Source organism: Thunnus thynnus, chromosome 10 (assembly GCF_963924715.1).
Source record: "Thunnus thynnus chromosome 10, fThuThy2.1, whole genome shotgun sequence".
In the NCBI taxonomy this organism is placed as follows: Eukaryota; Metazoa; Chordata; class Actinopteri; order Scombriformes; family Scombridae; genus Thunnus; species Thunnus thynnus.
Genome location: NC_089526.1, coordinates 6,560,189 through 6,576,457, shown reverse-complemented (window position 1 = coordinate 6,576,457; position 16,269 = coordinate 6,560,189). Strand labels below are relative to the sequence as shown.

The following is a 16,269-nucleotide window of genomic DNA, read 5'->3' as shown; positions in this document are numbered from 1 at the left end:
TTAAGCTTTCAAATATCAGGTGAACATTTTATACAGTCTGAACATTCAAGGCTGAATACAGAGAAATAACATCAATCTGTGTAATGAGTAAAAAGGATCATGGGCTGTGGATATGACAGGAAATCAATTGGGAGTGAAATAAACAGGAATGTGTTGCCCTACTTCCTCTTTTGACCACAAGAGGGCAGCGTGACACCATGCTTCTGACATGAAGGAGGCTTCAGTGTATGTAGATTTTTAAATTTGATTTGTGGTAAACAAACAAATCCCTGCAGTAGTATTGACATGTCTCCTTTTTTCTCACGAGTCTGCTGTTATTGTAGGACTGTGTACTAACTTATACTGCAGCTTTAAAACATCTATATTACATTTATACTAACCTGTAAGTACACAGCTACACAGATACACTGACATACCCACTGGGATCTAACAGCACAATGTCAGTACAAACAATCATGTTTGGCCTGACGTTGTAGTTATTACATCCTGGTGTGAATACGCAATGTGATGTGCTTGTAGTAATTTTCCACAGGCTGAGACTCCGGATGACAGAAAGTGTTACCAAGGGATACTATGCTATGCTACTATGCTAATGCTCTGTGTTTACACCTGCTGCTGAAAGTGACATGACATTGACAATGTTTAAACAGGGAGGAATCTGATATTTTAGGATCTGTTTTCAGCCACATGGAGGAATCAGTTATTTGCTTGTTGGAGTTTAATCTAAATACACTGAGTGCATCTTTTATCTGAATTGATTTAATTGATTATTCTGGTCTTTAAGTTCAAAATAAACACACTAAAATCTAACAGGAATGTACCTAAGTTTGCTGCAACAAAACAATGAATCAGATTATAGAAATGAGTATCTAAGACTCACAAAATAAACAGTTGGTTATTTATCAAGTATCCACACATCCTATTTATCCAAAATTAGAAGCAATGTCTGCTGCACATTCTCAGTCTGTAATCTTTTCTTTTTTTTGACACCTTTAAATGTTTTGAAATTAGTGTGAATATGATATCTGTGTTTCGGTTAAGAAACCAAAATACTGTTTATTGATAACTCACTGAGGAATATAAACATGTTTTTATCTGCAAAGTAAGTGTCAGTGTTTGGTTTTGTCTAAACACAAAGTAGCTGTAAAATAACTTTATCTAAATAAAAACACAGTCTGAAGTGATTATTTAAATGAGCAAAAATAAACTAGTAAGAATCTGATGATGCTATTGTACAGACACATTTTATCATCATATTTACTTCACTGCAGTACTTTAGTTCAATTTTTAAGGTAGTTGTACTTATTTGAGTATTTCTATTTTGTTACTTTATACTTCTGCTTCACTACATTTTGAGTCTTTCTGATCACTATGGTTACCGGTTACTCTGGAGATTAAGATTTTACATACAAAACATGTGATCAGATTATAAAATGTGATGTATTGTTATAGATCAAAATCAGCCAACAGTATATACAGTATAGTAGTTGGAAAAATAACTTATAATGCTAATAATGCTGCCTGTTAATGCATGTTAGTATTACACACAGAAAAGAGCTATTTATTTTTTCTATTTAAGGGACTTTTACTTGTAATGGAGTATTTTGCAATTGTAGTAGTATTACTTTTACTTAATACAAAGATATACTAAAGAAAGCTTAAAGTATAAAACAAAGAATTCTGGAGTGAACACACATCAGATATGGGTCACTTTCAATAGCAGGTATGAACAGCAGGTAAAAAATACAGATATGGCAGGAAAAAACTCAACTAATAATCATGTTCTGGTATGATTGTAGTTTCAAAGACTTAATAGGGACACTAAAAACGACGTAACACTATCTATGCGCTCTACACCTTCTAAACTATCTTTAAAACAGATCCTGAGCGGTTTGTCCTCACCTGCACCAGCAACTTCACTCAGCTAGTCAGGCAGGACATGTGACACTTTAACGAGCGGTCACAGGGAAAGGTCAAGGACTGCAGGTACTTATACTGGAGGGTGTGTTGGGGGGTTGAGCCCTCCACATCCTCATTAGCTGCTGCTGCTACTTTGAGCCAACTCTTGGCAATCGGGGCAGGTGTAAATCATCTCATGTGCATTTTGGCCCATCCAGACCGCCGTCCCATTGGCGTCAGACTCTTGGGCCTTAAGAGAGCGATGCACCTTGGCACAGTAGCTGCTGCTCTCGCAAGAGGGTGGCGTGATGACAACAACACAAAAAGACAAACAAGAGCGGTGACGTGAAGGTGGATAACTGGAGGGGAGGGAGGGTTGGTTTAACTCAGGTGGGGAAAATGAGGACGGTTTGGTTTCATGAATGGTGATAAATAAGGGAGATAAAACTCATCAACTCACCAAGCTAGGTATATCATAGACACTATGAATATGAGGAGCACAAAGGCTCCGGCTGCTACACCATACACCCACATCTTCAGCTTCCCATCTGTGGAGGAGGAGGCTTGTCAGTTTGTCTGTCTGTTTACACTTCAACATGGCACCATCAGCCACTAAAAGGCTGCAACAATTCATTCTGTGAGAGCTTGAGGAAACTTTTTTTTTCTTTCTCAAATAGCAAAAACATGTTTTAGTTCTTATTATAATGAAGTATAATAGCATAATAGCGTCGCTGCGAAAACAAACAAACACCTGGAAGATAAACGATACAAGGGTTACGTGATGGCATGCGAGTGCGGAAGTGCCTGCTCCTGACAGACATAAACTCAATCTGTTCTGCGCTCTTGCTTTCTAAATGTTTCTTTTGCTGTCATGCGCCATCAGTCACAACGCTCTGTGCAGATGCAGTTCTGAAATGTTAATGTACCAGCAGAGTAGTTCATACATGCATCTGAGAAGATGGTTCGGATGCATCGTGTGTCAGTTTTATGTCATGCAGTTTGCAAAGCACAAATGTGTTAAACTTAACGTTAATTAGAGCCTGTCAACGCTAAATCTATTCCTGGCAAAAAAAAAAAACTGAAAGTAAAGTAAACTCTGCTGTTGTCATGTGAAAACCTCTCAGCTTTATGTATTAACTTCACTTCGAGGATTACATGGTGCTCTGCAGGTTGAGAAAATTCTACAAACGCTAGGCTTTCTAAAACCTTTTCCCTTTTTAGATAAACTTAAAAAGACATGGTGGGCACTGAGAAAAATGGAGGCTGTTTTTTTTTTTTTTATCCAGTAATGCAAGTGGAAATATTTTAAATACAAGTTCCTGACTTAAAACTTGCACATACATAAACATCCCTTCAGGTCACGATTGCAAGTGGGAGCTTTTGGAAATATGATGTTTTACTTTGTCTTGGCAGGATAACAATTATTTGACACATAATTGCATGTTTATAGATCTCATTGGGCCAGCTGCTGTGTTTCATTTCTACTTTTTATTTTTGTAAACGATTAATAACACTGTCAGAGTGGCATTTCCCAAAATATAAACCAACCACGTCTGTATCCTTCTGACTTCCTCCACATTTCTGACTCAGAAGCATTTTAATGTGTTGGTTTTTGTAATTATGACTTGACAACTTGAAAATAGGAGCTTCTGAAGAGCACATTAAGGCATGGTTAGTTCCCAAAAACATGACAGTTAAGAGATTAAAGGTTTTCACTTGACAGCAACAAAACACCTCTACTATTTACATCTTTCTTTTTCCATTGCCTGGTACCAAATGAGTATTTTAAAGTTGTTGCATGTATGGCAGTGAGGCATATATATCAGGCGGGTGTCTTTGAATTTTTCTGAAGAGCTGCACTCAGGTAAAACCTAGCGTGGAGCGTGGATGTGATCTAATAGTAAACAGTGTGTTATGTGGTCTGACCTGGTCCGTAGGGCTGCAGGTACCAGGTCCGCCCGGTGCGTCCGGGCTGGATGGTGGTGGGCAGGGTGGGGTTAATGGCACGACTGGTCTTCACATCCCCCTTCTTGTCCCCGGCTGTGGGGATCTCCAGAATTGGGATGGGTGCGCACTGGTCCAGTTGCCCAGTGGGCGACAACACCTCTGTGAAGCCCTCCTCGCACATGCAGACTCCAGCCTGCAGGGGGCAGTGCAGAATCATGTTTGGTGTGAGCTCCATGTACAGTAAATCATGGGACTGTTCAGGAGTGTCAGCATGGAAGTGTATAAATCAAAGGGGGCTTTAGAGAGAGACCCTGAATGCGGGTATGGTTGGGTGGCTGACCTGTCACTGGTTGATCACAAGTTCAATCCCCGTCTGTCCTCAGCAGCCATGTGTGCTGCTGACCCATCTCCATCTCATTCATTTTAAGTTAATCTAGATAAAAGCATCAGCTTCCAGAAAAATCTAAACCATGTCAGAGTATGTTTGTGACCTGTTGGCCTCATCCCCTTATATTTACCACTAATTCCTGTTTCCAATTCTGCTAGAAAACCGGATAAACCTGTACTGCATTCATTTTTTAATCTTTATTTATTCTGGAAAGGTTCACTGACCACAAATTCTCTTTCACACAAAGTTATACACATTCACCTGGAAGCTCCCCTGTACAACTACCTTAGCAGTGGTGAAAAATAACTAAGTATATTTACTCAAGTACTTTACTTAAGTACAATTTTGCGGTACTTGTACTTTACTTGAGTATTTCCATTTGATGCTACTTTGTACTTTCTACTCCACTACATTTATTTGACAGTTTTAGTTACTTTTCAGATGATTTGACACAATGGATAATAAAACAAGCTTTTAAAATACAACGCATTGATGAAGATGCAGCCAGTGGTTTCCAACCTTTTTGACTTTTGACGTCTTATAAAAAGCAGCGTGTCACATTTCAGATGTGAGTTGTTGTGAGATATGAGTTGTTAACAGCTCCACCAAATAGTGATTTTTCCCTCTAAACTTCTCACATGCTTTCATTTCAAAAATGTTCAAATGATCCAATATTTCACCAAAAAAAATCAGATTAGAGAAAAAGTCCAAAAACTGAAAACAGATTTGTTTTTTCTTCTTTCCTCTCCCATTAATCATCTCATGAGACCCACTGGACTAAACTAGCAAACTGTATATAAAGTAGTGTAAACTAGCTCCACTTCCAGCAGCTACAATAGTAACATGCTGCTCTAACACTGATGCTTCACTATTAATAATCTAATGATGTCATATATAATAATATATCAGTCAGAGGGACCAAACCACTACTTTTACTGCAATACTTTAACTACATTTTGCTGATAATACTTATGTACTTTTACTTAAGTAGGACTTTTCATGCAGGATTTTAATTGTAATGCAGTATTTTTACATTGCTGTATTGGTACTTTTACATAAGTAAATGATCTGAATACTTCTTCCACCACTGTATCTGAGTCTGATCTGTTGGCAGTAAGCAGTTCCACCAGACTGGCTGGGGATTAGGTGCCTTGCTCAAGAGACACTGGTAATGAGGGAGGTGCAATTGCTGCTGATTGACTTCTCAACTCAGATTTATTATACTTGGTAATAAACCCGCTCCTCAGCAGATCAGTCTGAGGTTATAAAGTCTTTACCAGCGACTACAGCTGACTGCTGTGTCCAAATTGTTTTTTAAGAAATATTCTTTCTACTAACATGGACATACTTTGAGATTTACCAGCTGCTGTATCTGGTGGATAAAAACTTATCTTACCGATTTTGATACAGCTCAGTTGAGTGGCACTACAGAAAAATAGGTTTTACATCTTCATGCTGCCATCATTTTATTCCCTGCTGCGTTCAAATTAAATTCTGGCAGCAGTGTGTCACAGTGAGTACAGACACTGCCATTTATCTAGAGGACCTGTGCTATCAGGTTTATGTTTTTTATTCTGTTTACTGTTTTTATTGTGCATTTTTGTCTGTAAACCAAATTTCTCTCTACAAGACTTTTTTTCTTTAGTTTTCGGTTAAATTGGTGATACGAGAACAAAGAGCAGCTTACCTCACTGCAGAAAGACTTCGGCATGAGACAGGGAGGGTCACAGGACCTGTTGTCCACTGGAGGGTTCATAGGAGGACAACCTCCTGTGGGTGAAATGACAATAGAATCAAATAGAGTACACGATGGACCTCATTCACAAACTGTGCATACAAATCTGTACTTAAACCGCGCGTACAAATGTTTTAAGCAACTCTTACCTGAATTTTTTCTTACTCTGCGAACAAATTTAGAACTGCTGTGGACCATGCATACGTACATATTATAAATGTCCCACAGTCTTAAAAAAATGATATTTATTCAGTGTAAACAGTATATTAAACCACAATTATTTAAAAAATGATTTGGCCTAAATATACAACATTTAAAAGTGTGAAATTGCTAATAATACACAATATATTTACAAATTATAATAGTAATAACTAAGATGATGTAATCCATAAATAATCATCATAAATGTAATGAAATTATTAATATATTAAAATATAAATCAGAATTTCCATATTGGAATGCGACAGTGATTAATTTGCCCCATCAGGCCGAAACACGATGTGCAGCGGTAGAGATTTATTTAGATTAATTCCACAGATCTACACTTTTATTTTGTTACAGACTTTTATTTTGGTAGTGGTGCAACAGGTATGCAGGCTGTCTACAGGATTCACAATCAGGCTCCCAACAGTTGATGACATGTTTACCAGATAAATCTGCCTTTTCTGGCTTCTACCTCTGAAACTATTGTTTACATTTCACTATCACTGTCACTCACGCTGCAATGATTGACAGCTCTCTCCACTGCTGCACCGCTCCGACAGAGCTTTCCTTATATAGAGAAACGGGGGCGTGGTGGTATGCTAATTACCGATAGCGGGCACTCGCCTGTCGATTTATAATTCTGCACGTGTCATGAATTCGACAGAAATTTTGCACTTATTTTGTGCACAAAGTAAGAACATTTTACACAAACATATTAGTGAATGAGGCCCTCAAGACTGATATTTTCATTTAAAAGGCTGTTTTTACACATCCTATATGTTCAACCATCTTTTCTTAATAAAAAAAGTATCTATAACTCAATATAGCTGATGAAGCCGGGGTTACTTTAGGACAACCACATGTTTCTGTGTTGAATGGAGGCTCCCATCATCCACCACCTTCATTCTTATAGAAATAAGCCCCCAGTTTTTACAGAACAGTGTTTTATATTTCTGACCTCCTACATAAAACTGCCACCAATGTTTTAGTTTTACTGTTGAGCTTTATAGCTGCTGCAAGCTCTCAGTTTCTTACTTTCATGGTAGCTTTAGCCGCACTATTTATTATTCAAAACATAAAGGGGCAATGTTTCACAACCTTTTTGGCTTAAAATAGTACTACTCATAATATATTTTATTGTAGGGGCTTGTGACCTCTCATCACCAGTTGTATGTCTATCAGTTCTTAACTGTTCTACCTAAAGTGATTTCATGTCTTTTTCTGTTTTATTTGGATATTTTATAGAGATAAAACAATTAGTTTATTAGTAGATTCAATTAATAGGCAATCATTTTGATAATTGATTTATCATTTTAGTCATTTTTAAAGAGAAAAAAGCCCAAAATTTTGGGTTACAGCTTCTCAAATGTGAGTATTTGATGGTTTTCTTTGTCTTTTCTGATGTTACACTGAATATCTCGGGTTTTTGTATTGTTGCTCAGACTAAACAAGCAATAGTTGCAGCCATATTATTTATCCAGGAATTCACAAGAAAAAAGGCAAACATCAGAGTAAAGTAAGTAAGTACAAGAAATACAAGTACCGCTTATAAAATAGAAATTTACAGTAAAAATACGTAGAATATATTCTAAACTGAAAAGAGCTACTAGAGTTTAAAATTAAAAGAATTTAGTGTACATATATTGACCGTACATGTGCAAATGTTCATAGTGTAAACATTAAACATAATATTTAGTGTAGCAAAAATGTGTTGTCTGCTTTATTATCTCGTTAATGATCTTGCGACCCCTCGTGGAGGTCGAGGCCTCAGGTTGGGAGTCACTGGTGTAGGGAACACAGGAAAACTTTGGGTTTCAAGTATTTAACAAGTAAGTTGACCCAAAAAACTCCCCAAAACTTGTAAATACACTATAATGTGAGCTCAACTATAAGACCCAGAATTCCTTACCGGTGACATTGAGTCCATCTGAGCGTTGACACCAGATAAGCGGACGAGTGGAGTTTTGACTGCTGAACCATTTGTATTCGTAACATTCACCCCCTGAGGAAAAAAAACACAAAAACAATCAACATCTATAAAGACTGTATGGTCGGAGTCTACGTTGAGGACCATGGTTCTCACAGCACAGTGATGGATTAATAAAGCAGCTGCTAAGTTATGGTTGTATAATAGGCTGCTGTCATATAATATCACTATCAGTGTGTCTTCACAGAGGGGTCCAGTTCAATGTTTTAATCTTCAGTAAGAGCTTTTGCTTAATGACTTTCTATCAATGCTATTATGACTTTATCAATATCTCCATCAGTGCAGTAAATGACCATATTTCCCTACGGAGTCCCGTGTAACCAATCATCAGTCCAGACCATTCGGCTAGCGTAAATGAACAATTTAACCTTGAACAAAAGAGAGAGCTATTCTCCACAGGCCTGGGGTACAGTATCACTGCTGCAGTCAATGGCACAGCTCCATCTGCTGCTTTCACCAGACAATTTGTCTGAGGCTCAGACGACTTCACCCTTTATGCTCTTCACTTTACTCATTTCTTTTCCTTGGTACAGCTGAAGTTTTTTCAAATGTGTTAAGTTATCATTGAATCACTCTCTTCAGCCGACACTTCCCACCATCTTTTACGAGCAGACTTTTTCTACTATAGAAACATTTTCTCAAAGGAAGAACTACTCTAGAAGCAGAAATAGAGTCAGTAGTAGTGTTAGAAAAAGTCACAGCTTTTTGAAACATAACTGAGAACCTCTGTGAGGGCTAAGAATGGAGGTAGCTGATTTTCAAGCCTATTAAATGAAAGTAGATTCATTATAACCATGATGTTATAACTGGACTACATTCATTTAGCGTTTTAATACCAAAACAGTTTGCAGTGTTCCTATCATGCACCAACGCACATGCCGGCATTGCCTCCATGCAAGACCTGGTCATCGGGAGCAATTGGAGTTTAACGTCGTGCTCAAGGATATTTAGACAGGAGAAGCTGGGATCGATCCAATCTACCTCCTGAGCCTACGTTAAGCTGGTTAGCTAGTGAACCTGCTGACCTTTGAACATCATATCTATGGTCAGAAATGAGTGAAAAGTCTTTGGCATTCATACATTTATGTATAGTTTGAGTTTTTTCTTTGCCATTCGTTCTGTAAGATTGTAAGAAAGTTACTGGGGTGTGGTGGACCTTGTGTTTCACTTTTTAGCAACACTGGCACCAACAGCTAGTCAAAGTTTACATTTATCCAATGAAATATCTCAACATCTACCAAATGGACTGTCACAAAACTTCATAAGGCACATTTATTCATATAGCACATTTCAGCAACAAGGCAATTCAAAGTGCTTTACATAAAATATTAGAAGCATCTAGACAAAGTGCAAAATAAACACATTATAAAAGGACATTTAAGTACAATTAACAGTCATTAAAGAGCTAAGAGAATAGAAAATAAAAACAAGCTAAAATAGAATAAGACAGGTATAAAATACAAGAATAAAATTTACAGTGCAGTGTAAGAAATGAATAATTACTTGATTTAATCAAAGGCTGCTGCAAACAGAAAAGTGTTCAGCCTGGATTTAAAAGAACTGAGAGTTGCAAACATTTATGGTTCGTCAATTAGATGAGCAGAACGACTGGCAATGTGTAACGCTTTACTTTCATCAGATTCTAGGCAGATTCTATGTTCATATGAAGCATTTTACTTTACTATAGTTGTACTTTCTGTTGTGATGTTGAATAAATTAAGGTAGGGAAGCCGCTCTTACAAGGAATAAATTCAATCACTTATGACTGATGGGATTCACATGAATTGTGTTTCTAAGAACAGACTTGTTGAATGTGAAAGTCATTTTTCATGCAAGTATTTGATCTGTTGTAATATCATAAATCTCACAAGGGAAGATTGAAACAAAACATAAGTCTGAGGTAAGAAAAAAAGAAAAGAACCTCCCCTGCTCTCCCAAAACGTTCAGACTATCATTCCCTGAGCTAAAAGAAAAATTACTATACCCTCCGCCTTTTCTGACAACCCCTCCTCCCCCGATAATCATTGTACATCCCTTATACTAACTTACATTTTAACCCTCCTGTTGTCCTCGGGTCAATTTTGACCCAGGAGGATAACAGGTGTCATTATATGCTGTCATCAAAAAAACTGAAATGGTTTCAAAACAGTATTCTGACTAAGAAATTATGAATTATTTTAACTGTAGTTGAGATCAGAGTAAAATATGTTGATGGATTATGGCGGACTGTTATATGTAAAAGTTTAGTCAGGATACTCAAAATTGACCCGAGGACAACAGGAGCGTTAAAAAGATCATGTTTTGTTTGGTTATCTCTGCTTTTAGAGTACCTCTGCCTGAAAGAAACACTTGTAAAACTAAAACAATAAACCTGCGTCTGAACTCTATATTATATACTATGTAATACTACAACAAGTACACTTTATGCCACTGTTGACACTGCAGTAATTGGAGTTATGAATTGTACCGCTTTTACTACCTGGAATTGATGATGAAAATACACACCGAGGGATGTCAATCATTGTGACTTTAAACCTGCATTCATTGATTTTTTTGGCAACATTTAGCAGCGCTATCATTCATTTGAAGTCATGTTTCTGGCCACCTTATGAATGAATATTCACTCTCTTTCTACCTCTGTTTTGGTCTCTACAAAGATTGATTAGTGCAGCTTTAAACTACTGCCAATTTTCAAATTAAAAAAAAAACAAAAAAAACAAGAAAAATGTTTGATTAAGGATTTATTTTTATGTTCCTAAAGCTGTCGGGCATAAGGCCACGATTTTTACATTTCTTCTAGCGGTGAGCAGCTCCTTTGTTGCATTTTTGGGCTGCATTGAGGGACAATAGCGTTTCATTAACAGCACTCCAGCAGCATGCGAACCAAAATCTAGCAATTTCAATCTGCATGTTGGCATTTTTAATACTTCATATTTTTCATTGTGATTACACTGTAGAAACAAAGCATGGTTAGAATTACTATACAGTAAAGTGTGCACCTGGGACACAGCTTTGGTTTTGTTTTTCTCAAATGAGCCTCACATCAAACTGCTCCCTCTCTCCCTGCCTCCACTCTCTCTTCCTCCTCCTCCGCCTTCACTGGTCTTGGCTGAGCCCACCCGCCCCCCCCCTTCTCATGTGCCTTGAGAGATGCTCTGAAACCAGGTCAGGCTGGTGAAGACTGCTGTGGGGCCGTGAACGGTAGTCACAGAGGGAGGAGAGGAAGAGTGGGAGGTGAGGGAGGAGGAGATTGTGTATATGTTTGTGTATATGCTTGTATAAGGTGGTGGTGATTCAAAAACCAGGCTAAATGAGCATGGGGGGGTTCCTCCTATCTGACCCAGAGTCCAGAGAGTGAAACAAAGTGATAGTAAGCAGTTCAGGGTTTGGTTTCTTTCAGTCATGTTTTGGACTTGGTACCAAGGTGACACAATGGTTAGCACTATTACCTCACATTTAGAAAAGCTTCATTTGATACCCCCCAATCCCTTCCTCATAAACTCATTTTCTCTCTCTGAGTTTCTTCTGATATTCCTCTGACAGTCCAAACATGCACGTTCAGTCGGATAGACGACTGAACAGCCTGCAGGTTTGACCCTGAATGTAAGTGTCTTTCTGTGTTAGCGCGCTGATGCACTGACAAGCAGTCCATTGTTTTTCGCTGCCTTCCGCCCAACAGACGCTGAGACTGACTTTCAGTTCCCTGTGATCATGCATATTAGGAGAACGCCGGTAAAGAAAATGAATAAAAGAATCAAAGTTTGAGTCTGGCAGCTTGCTGCGAGCTAATTAGCATGCACTGAAAGTTCGCTTGTCAAAGGGAGTTTGCTTCTATTAATTTGTCAAACTGTCTGGCCTTGAGGAGGTTGAAGCTGTCACTCACCTGTGCAGGGCTGAGACTCCCACGCCTGGTCAGGACAGAGCTGCAGATTTTCAGGCTCCTGAGCCAACACGGCTCGTGAGCGGGCCTGAACCGAACCGAAGTCCACGCCGGCCCCTTTGACGCAGATGCTGACACACGAGCTCCAGTCTGACCACTCCATCAGGTAGCACTCACCTGCAGTGCAGAGGAGACAGAATACACTATTGGGACCGCTAAAGTGGTTTTGGTGAGGAAACTCTCTACTGTCAACATGTGGTTATGAAAGACTCTTGTCAAAATCTTTCAACTCAAGACGTCATGTTGACATTACACATTAAAAATGTAACCGAGATGTAATGAGCATTTCTTTACTGAGAAGTTTTGACGGTTTAGGGACTGCCAATAAGTTTCAGAATGACAAAAAACAAATAAAATTCTGAACAATAACTTCCAAATTCCTCCTTGCAAATAAATTGTTAAATTCATGAATAAATAAATAGTTGCACAAATAGGCTGAACACAAAACATATCGTAAATGAAAGAGAATTAAAATTCAATTAACATGGTGATCACAACGACACTTAGGGCGAGCCTTAAACCATAAAAAAAGCCTTTATATTCACACCTCAGGGTCAGGTGTGCTACAGGCGGCTCAAACCGGCAGACTGAATAAAGTCGTAGCACAACAGCTAAACCCACATATTCAGCTCATTCAAAAGCAGCTAGAAATTAAATCCTTACAAATTAAATTCTTCACCGGTATTTGTTCCGTGTGGACTTTTGAAATAAATGCCCGATGACCTGTGCAGCATTGCTAGGTCTGGCCTTAAGCCATATCACAAATCTTTTAATTTCCTGTAAGCCAGTGTGCAGCCTCTGATCTTTAGAGAGGTTGGACCTTCTGGCTCTTCGAAAAGGTGATCAAGGTTTTACCATCAGGACCCCTTTTTGCTTTGAAAAGACCTGTCTGAGGAGCTGTGGCTGGCAGGATCTGTATTATCTCAGGATTTACATCTAGATTTGATGTATTTTATTTCATTTTCACTGTTATTTTATTTGACTGTTAAAGTATATTTAAGTTACGCAAAAAAAATATCTGCATTGCAGTTTTAGTGTGGGTGTCCCTGGTAGAAATCAGATCTTCAGCTTTGGCAGTGCTAAAGCAATGTTTCACTTATTTATCTATGGATGAGAACAGTTTAATCTGGGTGAGATGTTAAGGTATGCGGCAGAGATGCGTTCAGAATACAGATTTACATATCGTATCATGTGATGCTTGAGCTCCTTTGAAGAGTTTCAGGAGGAGGAAGGTGTGAGTTTGAGATGCAGGTCGGGTTGGTTTTGATCACAGCTGACAACTGCAGCTCATCAAACAACAGGGGAAATTGAACATGGGTCAAAGGTGGCAGTGCATGAAAGTGTTTGAGTGTGTGTGTGTGTTCATGCAACCTCTCAGAATTCCCCAATTTATCCCCATCCATGTGCAAACAGCCCTTGAATTTCCTCCCAAATGACACTATAGTACATCCCTGCGCAGAAAACAGTCTGTGCTTTTGATTGCTGTTTGATACTTCAGTGCTCCTGCAGTTTGGCAAAAGGGGTTGGACTGACTTGTTATCTAGGGCAACGTTTCTCAGTGTTTTCCATCTCAGGGACCAGCAGACATCTGATGAGGTTTTTTTTTTTTTTTTGAAAATGAAAAATGAAAAATCTGCCAGTGGAAACACGTGCCACACACTTGAAATCTAAAATAAATCCAATTCGTAGTACTTTTCAATGAGTTTCGGGTTGAAAAAAGGGATAACATTTTTTTCTCCCCTATACAGTATCTCAGAGATATTGAATCATGAACGATCAATGATAAACCAAAATAGACACATAGCACTTTGGAAATGAACTCTACGTTTGTGTTTTGTCTTTTGGCAGAAGCAAGTAACAATAATTCTCCCTTCAGGGACCGCTGACACTGAAAATAACAGATTTATATTTAAGCTGCACTGTGTGAAAATATGCCACTCTTATCAGGCTGAATCATAAATTGGAGGTTCAGTCTACCATCTTTTTCTTATTGAAATGTTGCCATTTTTCCCCAAAGGAAATAGCGATGTTAGTAGATATGAACTCCAGTATGTGCAGCATAACATCGAGGGTGCGGCTTCACAATATGAAGACGGATGTTGCGGTCGTGGGAGGGGCAGTAAAGTGTTGCAGCTGCAGACCTGATGGACAGAGTCCAGCAGCGGTTCGGGCAGAGCTCACCTGTCTGTCTTCTCTGCTCTACACTGCAAAGCTACATCAAACCCAGCAGCCGATAAGCCTCTGTTACAAAACCTGACAACAACTCATCAGACCCAACCTTTGAAGTGATAATCCAATCTGTGAGATTCTCTGTCTTTTTTTTTTTTTTTTTGTATCAGTGGGGGTTGGGGGTTGACATCTTTGGTGCTAAGCTGGTGTTGTGCTGTTTTTGTGCTGCAGCGCTGAGCCCCATCACCTGTCAATCAAAGTGTGGTCAACAGTCTACTGTTACGTCTCTGCCCATGTGTTATTGTGTTGGTAAAGGCTAAACATCCACTTCTTCTATTTAATGTTGTTAATGCTGCTGCAATGGAAGACCTGCAATACCTGCTTTGCTATACAATACAAGTTTTTACAAGCTATACAAGTTTTCATGAGTAGACTATGCCCTAAATCAGCAGTCTCAAACAACTGTCACCAAATGTTTAGAACTTTTTTGTTACATTTGGCCTGAAAATAATGTTTATTCATTTTTGTCTATACTTTTTCTCCTTATTTTAGATGAATTGTTTAATTTTCTTGCAAGGCTAAAGAATTTGAGCATTAAAATTTGTGGTTTTTTCCCACATTTTGTTTATCAAGCCTAACTGTGCAACTTGTCAACACTTTATCTATGACCAACAACTAACAGTTTTATCACAGAACACCATAATGTCGACCTGGAGCACAGACTGTGTCAAGACAGGTGGACAATTAATTGCTTTTTCATTGAGTTTAATGTAAGCGCTGCCGGTCTCATCTGAATGGAGAAAGCTGCCAGGAATACAATCTCAAGTAGCATTACTCTCCTAAACATCTGTAGCAGTTGGCAAATTATGAGGGACAGGAGTGGAGAAAATAGTTTCTCAGCTATGGGGTGCATACAGTTAAAATTTACTGTGCCATGTGTTGAGTTAGTCTCCCTAGGAGAGAACAAGTTTGAAACATTTGCCCTAAATTCTCACATAAAAGCTGTTATTTCAATAGAGTCTCATGGCAAGAATGAACAAATAAAGGCCAGTTGCCTGATAAATTGCACTGGTGATTAACTGTACTGTAATGGCTCCCATAGTAAATCCAGGATAATGTATATTTCCATTAGTACAACACGTTATATTCACCAGTCAGCTGCTCTGAGTGTCTTTATTAAAAAAGAGAAACTGTCCTTACTCACTAACTTACTTCCAATTGCTTCTACTTTTTTCAAGTGGTGTTAAGCTACTGTCAATGAAACTCAATACTTAATGCAGATATTTCACATTAAAAATGAAGCAGAAAAAGACAGAAGTGCCCTTGAGCTTCTGGAAAGTGTTTAATGTGAAACATCTGCGCAGGATGTGCTGAGTTTCATTGACAGAAACATCCCTCTGAATAAAAAAATGGCAAAGTAGAACTGACTGCAAGTAATTAGTAAGAGTATTAGTATTAATAACAGCACTTCTGTTAAAAAGAGACACTCAGAGAGCAGAGCATTGAGTCTGAAATGGCTTCACTGTTGTACTGAGGGATGATGATGCTGTAAAATGTACATTCTGAATGTATCAAGACAACATGTAAACATGAAGGAAGCTGAGTTTGCATTAACGCTAAATAGCATCGACGGCAAATTAAATCAGGAGCAGATCAGATAATCAGGGAGCTGTCTTATGAAAATATGATCAAAATTATTAAAACATTAATAAGGAATAAAGGCACAGCTCTCTCTGTATCTGAGGTAAATGAAGAATTTACCGTAAGCTGAATCACTGTTGTTTCCCTGTTAATCAGTAACACAGAACAGGAAGAAATGTACTCATGAAAACATTATTGATTGTGTCTTTAAAAGCCAGAAAGCTGTCCACAAAGAAGCAGGGAGTTCACTGGTCTCCTGAGTGTGAAGAGTGATGTTTTTGAAGGTGGAGTTGGCGTGTGAAGGCGACCGTGGAGGATGGAGGGAGATGACGCCTGGCAGTCAACTGAAAGGAAAGTCT

General features: G+C 38.5%; 1 protein-coding gene across 1 annotated transcript in view; it reads right to left on the bottom strand.

Annotated features, from left to right (window-relative positions):
* thsd7ab (thrombospondin, type I, domain containing 7Ab) overlaps positions 1-16,269 on the bottom strand; it is a 137,133-nt gene that overhangs the window by 4,055 nt on the left and 116,809 nt on the right. Inside the window, exons 23-27 of the mRNA XM_067600170.1 lie at positions 12,044-12,217; positions 8,083-8,175; positions 5,922-6,004; positions 3,826-4,039; positions 2,360-2,447 (exon numbers count right to left, since the gene is read on the bottom strand). Coding sequence (XP_067456271.1) covers positions 2,360-2,447; positions 3,826-4,039; positions 5,922-6,004; positions 8,083-8,175; positions 12,044-12,217 — 652 coding nt within the window. The remainder of the gene's footprint in view (positions 1-2,359; positions 2,448-3,825; positions 4,040-5,921; positions 6,005-8,082; positions 8,176-12,043; positions 12,218-16,269) is intronic.